The sequence below is a fragment of the Apus apus genome, chromosome 10, assembly GCF_020740795.1.
Source record: "Apus apus isolate bApuApu2 chromosome 10, bApuApu2.pri.cur, whole genome shotgun sequence".
NCBI lineage: Eukaryota > Metazoa > Chordata > Aves > Apodiformes > Apodidae > Apus > Apus apus.
The window spans coordinates 1,724,288-1,737,323 of record NC_067291.1 but is presented as its reverse complement, the minus strand read 5'-3'; the positions used below and the strand labels follow the sequence as shown (position 1 = coordinate 1,737,323).

At 48.4% G+C, this 13,036-nt stretch overlaps 1 protein-coding gene across 1 annotated transcript in view; it reads left to right on the top strand.

Moving 5' to 3' along the window:
- The window catches only part of HCN4 (hyperpolarization activated cyclic nucleotide gated potassium channel 4), a 108,721-nt gene that overhangs the window by 77,076 nt on the left and 18,609 nt on the right, over nt 1-13,036 (top strand). Inside the window, exons 5-6 of the mRNA XM_051628436.1 lie at nt 10,047-10,193; nt 11,351-11,591. Coding sequence (XP_051484396.1) covers nt 10,047-10,193; nt 11,351-11,591 — 388 coding nt within the window. The remainder of the gene's footprint in view (nt 1-10,046; nt 10,194-11,350; nt 11,592-13,036) is intronic.

Below are 13,036 nucleotides of genomic sequence, written 5' to 3'. Positions count from 1 at the left end.
CGTAATCTCTGCTTCCAGAGCCTTATCTCTCCTCAAGATCTCTCTGCTACACTGGCATTCCCTCAAGCTCTCTGCCCTCCACACTCAATCCACACTGCTCCTTCTCTTCTCTGCATCACTACCTAAACTATCCAGTGTTTCCTGTTCTTAAAATACATATTGAGACTGGGTAGATGCTTGCATATTCACTTGCCTTTATTCGGAAGAAGCTGCTTAGGGGGTGGGGGCAAGAAGGTAACACTGAGGAGAGAATCACTTGATAAATCCTAGAGAAACACTAGTGACATCACCTCTCAGCTCCTGAAACAGCCCTTCTTAACCATCAGCACAGCACTTCTTGCCACAGTTTTACCTCATGGTCTGGCTATCTGAACAAAAAAACACTTTGCTGTCCAACTATCAACACTTTGGCCCTTCTGCCATCAGCCTGAATTCAGCAAAGAGTAATTGAGGAAAATTTAGTAATTGCAAAGGCTGAAGCTTAACCAGTGGAACGTGGCATCTCTGTTGCAGACAAAACAGAGACCAGTACTGCTTAGAGGGGAAGGGAGAGATTGCCAGTGTGCCTGGCTGCTGCAGCAAGAGCTGAAAACCTGTCTTCTGAGCTCAGTCAGTTCTTTCCAGGACACCAGCAGGGCAGAGGCTTACAAGGCAACAGGTTTAAGGAGGGTTTTTTTTAAATGGTATGTAATTAAACTGTGGAACTCACTGCTCCAGGGTGCTGTGGAGACCCAAAGTTTGATTAGCCTTAGAATATTTTTACAAAATCACGTAAGGAAAATCCTTCAAGAGTTACTGAATGCTGAGATGCAGTTCCAACCTAAGCTGCTTTTGTTAGAAAAGCTAGGAGGGTATGGCCAGGAACTGGTTTGCTGTGGGCCTCTTTTATTCCTTCTCCTGTTCCTTAAAGCACCTGAAACTGATAGAGACCAGGTAAGAGGAGCCCTCAGCTTGACCCTTCGTGGCTACTCCTGGATTTTTAGGCCCTCAATGAACTGCCTTCAACAGAAGGTGTGCAGGGAATTCGATGCAGAGATCGTAGCTGGGGTCCTGGCTACAGAGTAATCACATTAGCCTGGCAACATGCCCTTGCTGATTAGCCCCCCTCCACAGCTAATTAACCCCAGCACAGCACTGTACCAAAGCTCTATTCATTCTTGTGACTCCAGGGCTGGCTTTGCTACCTTGGGGACAACACAGCTCAGATACATTACAGTGTCTGGTGTCATCTGCCTGGAGCTGGGCAAAAGCTGCCATCATTCCCACACCTACTCTGAACAAGCCTCTCAAATGGGAAATTTCATGTTCATTACCACTCTGAACAAGATTTGAAGTGCCATTCCCAAGATGATTGGTCACCAAGATCTGTTCCCAGGTGGCATTCCCAGATTCCTGGAGTTCAAAGAGGTTGTGTAAAAGTCCCCTCCTGAGCTAACATCTCAGCTCTAGATGTCAGGAAAGCTGTAGAGCACCCATACTCTTCTGTCAGTGTGTGTGAAGGAGAGGGTAGGGAATGTGCAGCACTCCAGAAATGGGCAGTGTCTGAAAAATCTAATCAAATGCAAAATTGAATCATGTTTCTTAATTGGAAACAGTTTGGAGTGCCCTGCTTTTTCCTCTTATGACTGCACTAGTTGCGTATTACTTCAGTCTGTGAAGAGATGCCTAGAACTATTAGGTCCCATGTTACTGTCAATCAAAGCACTTGGGGTTGATAACAAGGCTTATAAATGATGTGCTTTATTGATTGTGTCTAGAAGTGTGGGCTTCTGATGTACACTGCTCTCAGTGTCCCAGCACTGCCTTTAGGGAGTTTTTCCTGTCTTTTTCCTGTGTCCTGTATTTTTCTGGCTGGTTTGCAGTCTAGAGTCAGCAAGTGAAAGGAACAAGGTTAGATGCAGTTTCAGTTAACAGGAGGAGTCCAGCTTGCTCTCTAACATGTTAAGGAATGGTAACACGGCTGGAATAGTAAAGGATCCCCAGTCTCCACCTTCTCTGCAACCCACCCACATATGAATGGAGCTCCAAGGAGGCTGCCAGCAAATTGCAACCTGATGTAAGTTGGCTCATTTGAGTGGGAATGTGGACCAGATGACCCCCAGAGGTCCCTTCTGGCTGGAACCATCCTTTAACTCTGATTTTCAAGTCTTTAAGTGCTTTCAGCCAGTGAGCAGACCAGATGCAGTGAGATAGCTGGCATAGGGTTGTACATCCAGTGCTGCAAGGCAGCTGTCCTTGAGACCACATCCCTCTTGACTGAGAAGAATGTTTGTAAGAAGTAGGTAATGGAGTGGTAAAAATAAGGATTTTTTCAGTTCAGCTCAAGCGAAAAATCAGAAATGTGTGTCAATTGTTTTAAGGTTATTTACTCCTCTTCATGAAAGAATCCTGGGGTGGTTATAAAATGAAAATGTTTCTGATGGAAAACGTAATGATTTATTTTAAAAACCTCTTGCAGTGCAAATTATCTTCCCTTTATGGCCTGTACTACACCAGGCTTGAGTAGTTTTTCTTCTTGCAAAAGAGTATTTCTTTGGTGAACTTACCTGAAACTGTTTACTAAGAGGACCCCCATTTTGAAGCTGCAAAACGTGTCTTTTGATATCAAGGCATCAGAGATCAGTGAGCACTGAAAGAAGCTAGTTCAGTGCCCAGGTGTGAGGGTGTCTCCCTGGTAGGTGGCAGTGCCCCCATGGAGTGTGGGACTGTCCTGAAGCACAGGGGGATGTAGAGTACCCTCTCCATGCTCACACCAACAAGGGAAGGAAAGAGTCAGCAGCCTTGCAGTGTCTTTCAGCACATCTTTAAAGAAGGAAAGAGAAGGAAAGTGAAACAGTTGAGGTTGTTCAGCCTGGAGAAGAGGAGGCTCCAGGGAGACCTTAGAGCACCTTCCAGTTTCTGAAGGGGCTCCAGGAAAGCTGGGGAGGGGCTTGGGACAAGGGCAGGGAGGGAGAGGACAAGGGGGGAAGGGATGAAAACTGGGAGATTGAGGTGAGACATGAGGAGGGAATTCTGGAGTGTGAGGGTGGTGAGAGCCTGGCCCAGGTTGCCCAGGGAAGCTGTGGCTGCCCCATCCCTGGCAGTGTTGAAGGGCAGGTTGGATGGGGCTTGGAGCAACCTGGTCTGGTGGGAGATGTCCCTGCCAATGCAGGGGGTTTGGATCTAGATGATCTTTAAGGTCCCTTCCAACCCAAACCATTCCATGCTTCTATGAAAAACAGCTGCCATGCAGATTGCCTTCTGACTGCAGGTTTCCAGTTGGGATTCGTTTTGTTTTGCTGTGCCACAGACCTTGTGATTATAGGTAGGATTTTGACATCTTGTTTCTGAGAGTGGAAGGCAGACAAACAGTTCTGTTCTTTGAGCAACGTTGATGACAGCCTGGTCTGAGCAGGGCGTTTGTGCACACACACGAGCACTGTGTGTTTTGTCACAGAAAGTGCTCTTGCCTCAGCAGTTTTTTATATCCTGGTGTGGGATTTCAAACTTCATTATCAGGTTTGAGATTCATTTTGGCACTTGAGCTGTAAATAAATAAATAAATAAATACATCATAATGCGAAGCACTGAGCCTCCCTGCTGAGCCATCTCTCCTGGCAAAAGGCTGCTCCCAGCAATACTGATTTCAAATGGCACAGACTCACTGTTTCCTTTCCCTATCTCCAGCCTTTGTCTGCTGGCAGATTTCACCTCATCTCACTCATTCTTCTCTTCTGAGGAAAGTAATCTTGATCCCTTTTTCCCCCTCACACCTACAGATGTGTGGATCCAGGGACACAACCTGACTTCTCCAGTATATCCCATGATACGACTTTCAGAGTGCTTAATGAATAATAAAAGTCATTGACCAGGTCCTAAACTTCCCTGTGCTGGACCACTGGTTTATAGTGGGATGTGACCTCTCAAACCTAGCAAGGCATTCCCCTCAGGTGCTTTTCCCAGGCTGGAGCTAGGTGTTTCTGTAAACAAGGTGTTTCTGTAGCCATGATGTACAGGTTTGTACATAACACATTCATCATTGTATCACCTCGCTATGATGCACAGGATTAGACCTTAAGGCTGAGCACCTCTAAGAGCAGACAGAAGGATATTGCCCACAGCATTTAATGCAAAAAAAATCTGTCTCAGAGTTCTTGAATCTGCTCTTCTGTGGCCTCTGAAGTTAGCAGCCATTTCCATTGCTGCATCAAAGCCAAGTCATGTCTTCTGGGGGTGTGACTGCAAGCTAAGCACTATGTAGTGAGTGGCACCATCCCTGTGGTGGGGTTCCCTGGCCTGCACTGAGGCCACTGCAGCAATGCAGATGATGGGAGGAAGTAAACAACTGCTTAATCAGGCTCATAATTGTCCCTTCTGAGTCTGTCTGACATCTCACCACCCAGGAATGAGATTGTCTGAAGCATAATCCTTGCCTGAATAGGTACTGATTAACAGCCAGGGGAGGACACTACATCAGTTGATCATTACAGCCATCCTGAATGGAATGAATGTTGGATAGAAAGTGGAAAAAAAAGCCCCAAGAATTTGCTGCTAATGTCTGTGCTCTTTATAACACAGCAAGAGATAAAGAGCCTGATTCTAGCTAAGATAATTTCTGAAGGTATCACTGCAGCAAGGGTAAACATGTTCCATGTTTTTCAGCACCTAACATGTAGCAAACAGGGCTGGTGCCATGGTACAAAAATGAACCCAGCCTTTGGAAGAGCTCAGAACAAGGACATTGTGTAAAGCTTTTTGCAGAATGGAGGTAGCTATCCAATACCTTACAAAGCTGAAGAGTATGGGCATGGTTTTAAATTTAGCTGATTAACCTGAAAGCAAAAGCAGCACTGGTAATGTTTGGTGCTGTGCTAGATGTGGTCTGAGTTGTTCTGGTTGAATTGATATTGAAATAACCTGTGCAACCTGCTTCAATCTGCCTGTAACACACTCTGATCCTCCCCTGCCACTCCCCTCATGCTCCCCAGCTGTCTTGCCACTTGCTTGTTCGAGTTTCCTCCATTTCCCTCTGTGAAGGAATCAGCTCCTGCCTCATCCTCTTGCTGCCTGGGGGCTGGAGAAGGGAAAGGACAGCATATGCCTGAATGTAGCTCCTCACAATCACCTTCCTGTTGCTATGAAGAAGGCAACCCTGTGCACATGTAATTCAATGAATGTCTATATTCTTGTTGGAAAACAGTAGGACAGTGCTCATGAGCATGAGTATGTGTGTAGAGCCAACTGTGTTCCTAAGTGTTGGCAGCCTGAGGATAAACTGTGATAGCCTGCACCAGTTACAGCTCTCAGCACAATTTCAGCAAAAGAGCAAAATTACATCAGCTAAATGTGACCAAGCATGGAGCTCTGCAAAGGGAAACCAACAAAGATCTCACCAAAAGTTCAGTATCTTCCCTTAAATCACTTAATCCTAAAGTCATTTGACTCCATGAGAACATATGTCTTGATCATTTTGAGTTAGGTTTGTATGTGGCTATAGAACAAATCCTGGATTGGGAATATGAGTGGCTAAAAAGACCAGAAAAATGGACCAAAAATTGGCATTTATTTGGGTTTGATAATTACTGACTGCTGGGGATCTGCACTGTTTAATCATAAGCCAGAGAAGATAAAGAAAAGATGCAACTATGTCCAATCAGGACATTCTCTCTGGTGAATCTCATTACTTCATGTTCAGTCTGAAGAAGAGAAGAAAGCTGGGGAGGGACTTGGGACAAGGGCAGGGAGGGAGAGGACAAGGGGGAAGGGATGAAAACTGGAAGAGGGAGATTGAGGTGAGACATGAGGAGGGAATTCTGGAGTGTGAGGGTGGGGAGAGCCTGGCCCAGGTTGCCCAGGGAAGCTGTGGCTGCCCCATCCCTGGCAGTGTTGAAGGGCAGGTTGGATGGGGCTTGGAGCAGCCTGGTCTGGTGGGAGGTGTCCCTGCCCATGCAGGGGGTTGGATCTAGATGATCTTTAAGGTCCCTTACAACTCAAACCATGCTGTGACTCTTTATGTTTACCCCAATGAAGCTCTAATCCACTTGAGAGAGCCACAAGATTGTACATTGTGGCTGCTCAGATGTACCTTCATCCAGTGTCACAGGAGATGTGCCACCAGCATTCAAAATGCTGTCAGAGCATCATCATGTTTCACTCAATTGAAAATACATCACTCTGCTTGATTCCCCTTTTTCTTACACAGGTGCATCTCCGTTGTCTTCCGTCGAGTCCAGAAATGGAGACTGTGACCACAATTAAGCTTGGTCCCCCAGTGCTTTCAGCCTGGTTCTGGAAGGATCCAAGCAGTACAGCTCTGAATAGAAAGTGGATATTTAGCTTTGGTTAGAGGGATAGGAGCATCCCAAGTGCCTGCATTCCAGTGGGTTACATGTGTGCCCATATTGGTGACCATGATGTGAATGTGTTTAAATGTGTTTGATTAACTGAGATCTAAAAATGGAAATCACCATCTCTCTGAAGCTCTGAAGAGTGACTTGTGTGAAGCAGAAGAGGACACAGGAGATGTCAATGCCCAGACTGGGATGGGAGCAGCTCTTCTCAGCTGCAGGATCTTTTTTATGTTCAGAAGTAGGGCAAGGAAATAGTCCAGCCTTTTCAGTCAGTGATTTATTACTGCCAGCAAGAGGAGGATTCATGATGGAGATTGAGGGCAGGGAAGGAGTTAAATATAGTTCCCTTTGGACTGTGAGTGATCTGAGCTTTGGCAGGAGGGAACTGGTGAGACAAGGAGGGAAAGAGGCCAGTTATAGAAGGAAAAACACTCAGCTAAATGGTTTCCTTTTGATATATTAATACTTCCTTCAAGGGCTTCTTTGAGGAAAAACAGACTTAAGAAAATGAGTTAGGATTTAAATGAACTCAATTGTCTTCAGAGAGATTTAAATAATTCCTAAATGAGTCTTTTTAGTTGGACTCGGAGAGGCCACTAATCTTTGTGCCTTCCTCTGAGCACAGGTCAGACTGAGGACATGGAGACGAAGCAGGAAGACTGAACAGAGAAGTGGAAGGGTGGAAGGTGTCAAAAGGGGGCTGGCAGGTTAGATCTGGCCACCTCTGAAAGGAGCTCAAGGGAGCAGGAAGTGGCTTTAAAGAGTGCCAGATTTGCATGGTGTCAGGGCCTCAGTTAAAAAAGGAAGACCTGTAAATTCAGGCTTATCAGGTGAAGTCTTCACACCCCACACACTCTGCTGTTCATTTTCACCACATGATTAGAATCAGAGATCGTGGAATGGTCTGGGTTGGAAGGGACCTTAAAGATCATCCAGATCCAACCCCCTGCATGGGCAGGGACACCTCCCACCAGCCCAGGCTGCTCCAAGCCCCATCCAACCTGCCCTTCAACACTGCCAGGGACGGGGCAGCCACAGCTTCCCTGGGCAACCTGGGCCAGGCTCTCCCCACCCTCACACTCCAGAATTCCCTCCTCATGTCTCACCTCAATCTCCCTCTTCCAGTTTTCATCCATCCCCCCTTGTCCTCTCCCTCCCTGCCCTTGTCCCGAGTCCCTCCCCAGCTTTTCTGGAGCCCCTTCAGGCACTGGAAGACCACTATGAGGTCTCCCTGGAGATGGAGAAGAAAAGGACTTGAAGATGTTGGTTGATTACCAGGCAGAGAGAAGAGGTTGGTGCTTTTATTTCTGAGCACCTCTGCAGGTCTCCACTTCTGTGCAAGGGAGAGTGAAGAGCCCACAAAACTCTCCAGCTGTCAGGGGTGAGGGGAGGTAGCCATAGCAAAGACAGGAGAGCCAAGATGATTACCTCTTGTTAACTATGACAGAGAATTATGGTTTCTTATATTACAATTTTCTTTTATAACCATGTTTTAAATTTGTAATTGGAAGCAGAACCTCTTTTTCTGGTGAAATATATTTTCCTGGTTTTGCTCTTCTACTTACCTAGGGACAGTGATGGTAGGAGAATCTGACAAGCCCTAGGGACTTTGCAGAGCAGTAATTTATTGCTCTGTGTTACAAAGCAATAAATCCATGTACAGTAGTGAATAAACAAAGAGTCTGAGTCGCCCCATCCAACCTTTGCTAGTAAATCTGAGAAGCTGGGACTATTTTTCCCAAGAAGCAAAGGTCAGTTGAAGATTGATTACAAGAGCTTACAGTGGAAAGAAGAGGGGTAGTGGGCAGGTGGCTGGCAGCAGGTGACAAGAGGCATCTTGTGACACTGATCAATGTTTCAATTGAAGACATTGGGCTAAAACTGAGAGTATAAGGTGATATTTTTAGCAATTCTGCAAAAATGCAGCATTGGAACAAGCAGACCTGTTTGTGGATTCAGGATCAGTTTAATAAACCTGAGTCAGCAAAAATAGTGCCTAATGATTTCCCTTTCCATAATGAGTGTCCTGCATATCCTGTATCCAATTTCCCAGGTCTCATGGATGCCTGAAATGCTGCAGTGGTAGCTGACAGCTATCCTTAGCTAGCGAGTTGTATCTTATCCAGCGAGTTGTCCACTTGGGCAATGTTGGTTTCTGCTCCCTTGATCTTCCTGAGTCCTGAGGTGCAGGCTGTGCAGCACCCAGCTCAGCACTGCCTGACACAGCATCCTGCCAGTCCCTCCAGAACTCCAGCAATCCAAATAATAAAGTGCAGCCTTCATTGCTAATTCTCTGCCTGGCTTCCCGGGGGGAGGTGGTGACTTACTTGACTTTGATCATGCTGTAGTGATCATGAATATTTACAGCCAGCTCCTCTGCTGCTAGCTAGAGACAAAAACCTCTGGAAATGCCAGGAAACCCCGAGTGTCCCCTCTGCCACCTTGGCTTCTCAGAGTAATTCCTTCCCCTCTCTGGTGCAGATCAAGTTGTTAGCATGCAAGGCAGTGCCAGCACAGACTGTACTGAAAGCAGAGTGACACTGGTGTGTGCAGGGAGGTCTGTAATGAGCAGAAGTGTGGTAATTAAGCACTTCAGCACAAGCTGCAGTAAAGGGACACTTAGGGAGAGATGTGTCAGGGAGAAGAGGGATGGCGAAGGGGGAGCACAGGCCTTCAGTCAGTACTATTTAGTATGATCCATGCTCATATTCTCTGCTGCATACCAGTGGGAGGGAGCATGGCCATTGGGACACACACACCTTGTCCCTGCAGCACCTTCATGGCAAGGGGAGCCTTTTACAGTCCTGTGTCCTTGAGGAAGTGTCATTTGCACTTGTCTCTTGCACACCCACACATGGAAAGCACCATCCATTCCCAAATCCTGGTCTGGCATCAATCAGTGTGCCCTTGTCTTCCCTGCTAAATGACATGATGGAAATGCAAATCATAAGGTAAAGATGCAGACAGGTTGGATAGCATGTGGGGGGGGGGGCAATAGAGACCCAGCAAAAGGTACAGAATGTCTGTGCAGCCCTGGGTGGGAACGCAAAGGTGCTGTCATAGCTGAGCAGACAGGAACAGAGAGGAGAAGAAGAGCAGGCCAGGGGTACTGCAGCTCCAGCCAGCAACTGTCAGATTTCTGTCTGTGTGTGTCCTTCAGTTTGTCTGTGGCCATGAACACCCAGCACAGGACTGTGTTCTGGTTTGTACAGCCCTGGTACCGTGGGTTTCTGTGCTGGGCTGAGGCCTCAAAGTGCTGCACAGCACTCACTGCCCTAGAGCCACACTGCCAGGTCACACACCTTCTGCTGAGGGCACAGTGACTTCGTGCTCTCCTTCTGCTCAGGGTTTGGACAGTCTTTGCTCAGCCTTACTTTGCTGAGAGGAGATTCCCAGCTAAGCACGTCTTACTCGTCTCTGCTCCCAGCTTGTGCTGTGTGTGTAGGGGAGAACAGGGGCCTGAGCTGCTCAACATCCAGGGAATGAGCAGTTGTCTCCACAGTGTAGCTGGCTGAGAAGGCTCAAACATGGGGGATATAACAAAGGTGTCTGCAAACTCTCCAGTTCAGACAACTGCTCTTTCCTGCTCCTGATTTCTGTGCCTGGACCTGACTTGGTGTGAAAGTATGGGTATAGTCTAGCATGTGCTTGTCCATGAGTGTATGCCGTGTGTTGCCTGTCCTGGTAACTCTTCCTCTTCCTCTGCCCCCTGCACAGTACAAACAAGTGGAGCAGTACATGTCCTTCCACAAGCTCCCTGCAGACATGCGGCAGCGCATCCATGACTACTACGAGCACCGTTACCAGGGGAAGATGTTTGATGAGGAGAGCATCCTGGGAGAGCTGAGTGAGCCCCTCCGAGAGGTAAGGAGGGGTGGGGAATGGGCAGTGCATGTTCCTGGCAGCTCTGAAGCTCCCGGTGCTTTGCAGAGGACACCATCAGTTGCTGGGAGTGGTGGGAGGCCAACTTTCCCACTAGCACTGGTTCTGTGTGTGCTCTAGTGTCGTGCCCACATCCGTGAGTCTCAGCAGCCATTAAGGCCTCATTTTGCTTGGGGCTGTACCTGTTCCTGTGCTGTGTCTGACTTCCTGGGAGAGCAAGGCCAAGAATAACATGGTCCATAGCTTGGCTTTGTCTTTGTCAGAGACAGTTTGATTCAGAGGGAGTGGCTGTCCTCCCCACTGCTTGGCTGGGGAGAATTGTGCTGAGGTGATTCACTCAATGCCACTTTCTGCCACTTTCTGAGTCTGAGCTGACATGGCACAGGGCAGCTCCTGTGCAGTGGAAAGTGCTGTCATACCCTCCAAGTGACACCAAGCCAAGGGAGGAGGCACAGTCCCTCTCTGCTCTGTGACAGCTGAACAGCTGAATTGGGTTTTCTTCATCTGAGGTTGGTGATCCAGCCCGTGCCCCAGTGACTGGTGGGCACCTCTCCCTTCCCTCTCTTGACACCGTCCCCATCTGCCCAGGATAATTCTTTCTCTGACCCCTTGGCACATTGGTGCTGTTTAATATCTCATTAACAAGGAAGGACAAGAGAGAACATAGGCCTGCCAAAGGTGAGTTACAACATTTTCCCAGAGAGGAGCCCTGGGTTTTTTCATGCAGCATTTCACCAGTGCTGTGCACCTCTCTCCCAGCCCAGAGCTTCCTGCAGAAAGAGGTGTGCTGGTGGTGCTTGGAGGCTGGGAGGATCATTGCTACTCCAGGAGAAAGTGTGTGAATGAAAGCAGTGGAGCCTGGTGTCAAGCTGGCAGCTCCAGCTCACACCACTGCACCCTCCCAGCATTCAGAGCCTGTTCCAGCCTGAGCTGGGGGAGCCAGACTAAGGGAGCAGCATTTTGTTTTCCACTTTCTAATGTACAGATCCAGTAGGGGATCTTCACAGGTTAACAGGTGTTGACTAAATCGTGTGTGTCTTTTCTGCTCCCTGTCGCATCATTTCTCCCCCTTTCCCCTCTCTCTCTCCCTCTCTCTCTCTCTCTTTCTCTCTCTCTCTTTTGGATCACGTGGTGGTCAGGAAATCATCAACTTCAACTGCCGGAAGCTGGTTGCCTCCATGCCCCTCTTTGCCAACGCGGATCCCAACTTTGTGACATCCATGTTGACCAAGTTGCGGTTCGAGGTGTTCCAGCCCGGGGATTACATCATCCGGGAGGGCACCATTGGCAAGAAGATGTACTTCATCCAGCACGGGGTGGTGAGCGTCCTCACCAAAGGCAACAAGGAGACCAAGCTGGCAGATGGCTCCTACTTTGGAGGTGTGTGTTTATCAGTCACCTTTACTGGTGCCCCTTGTTGTTGCTCCTGTGTTTCTTAACACCCTCTGCAAGTTTGCTGATGGCACCAAGTTGTGGGGTGAGGTGACATGCTGGAGGGAAGGGAGGTCTTCCAGAGGGTCCTTGACAGGCTGGAGAGGTGGGCTCGTGCAAACTGCATGAAGTTCAACAAGGCCAAGTGCAAGGTTCTGTACCTGGATTGGGGCAATCACGAGCACAGAGAAAGGTTGGGTGGAGAATGGATTGAGAACAGCCCTGGGGAGAAGGACTTGGGGGTGATGGTGGATGAGAAGCTCAACATGAGACAGCAACATGTGCTGGAGCCCAGAGACCAACCATGTCCTGGGCTGCAGCAAAAGCAGCGTGGGCAGCAGGGCCAGGGAGGGGATTCTCCCCCTATACTTGTCTCTGGTGAGACCACCCTGCAGTGCTGAGTCCAGTTCTGGGGCTCCCAACATAAGAAGAACATGGAGCTGTTGGAGGGAGTGCAGAGGAGGCCATGAAGATGATCTGAGGGCTAGACCACCTCTCCTGTGAAGACAGGATGGGGGAGTTGGGGTGTTCAGCCTGGAGAAGAGAAGGCTCCAGGGAGACCTTAGAGCACCTGCCAGTGCCTGAAGGGGCTCCAGGAAAGCTGGGGAGGGACTTGGGACAAGGGAAGGGAGGGAGAGGACAAGGGGGAAGGGATGAAAACTGGAAGAGGGAGATTGAGGTGAGACATGAGGAGGGAATTCTGTGCTGTGAGGGTGGTGAGAGCCTGGCCCAGGTTGCCCAGGGAAGCTGTGGCTGCCCCATCCCTGGCAGTGTTGAAGGGCAGGTTGGATGGGGCTTGGAGCAACCTGGTCTGGTGGGAGGTGTCCCTGCCCATGCAGGGGGTTGGTTCTGGATGATCTTTAAGGTCCTTTCCAACCTAGACCATTCTGTGATTCTATGATTAATTTGTCCTGGACACACAGGGATGGCAGCCAGTGGAATTGATACCTCAGGCACCTCCTCCTTCCCTCTCTGTCTCTTTTAATCTCACCTGTCCTGCAACTTCCCATAGAGTAAATTTGGCAATGGGAGGCAACCAGGACTCATGGGCAATGCAGAAGTCTGGATAATAAATAATAACAAAACAGAGAAGGGAAACTTAGTTCTCATGGGTTAATTTCTTTTTGCCCCAAGCAAACTGACAAATCTGTGAAGCTGAGAACCTGAAGGAAAAAAATGGAGCATTCTCAGTTCCCCAAGCAAATCTATAGTGCTCCTAGTCGTGCTGGTGGGCATCTATCATAGGAGGCACTGTGTAAACACAGAGGAAAAGACATAGTCCATCATCTCTGCAGCCTGTGGCTCAGCAGAATGTCATGAGGGTCAGCAGGCAGGCTAATGGATCAGCAGCAGAGCTCTGCACCAGTGAAACCAGCATGAGATCAGGAAAGATT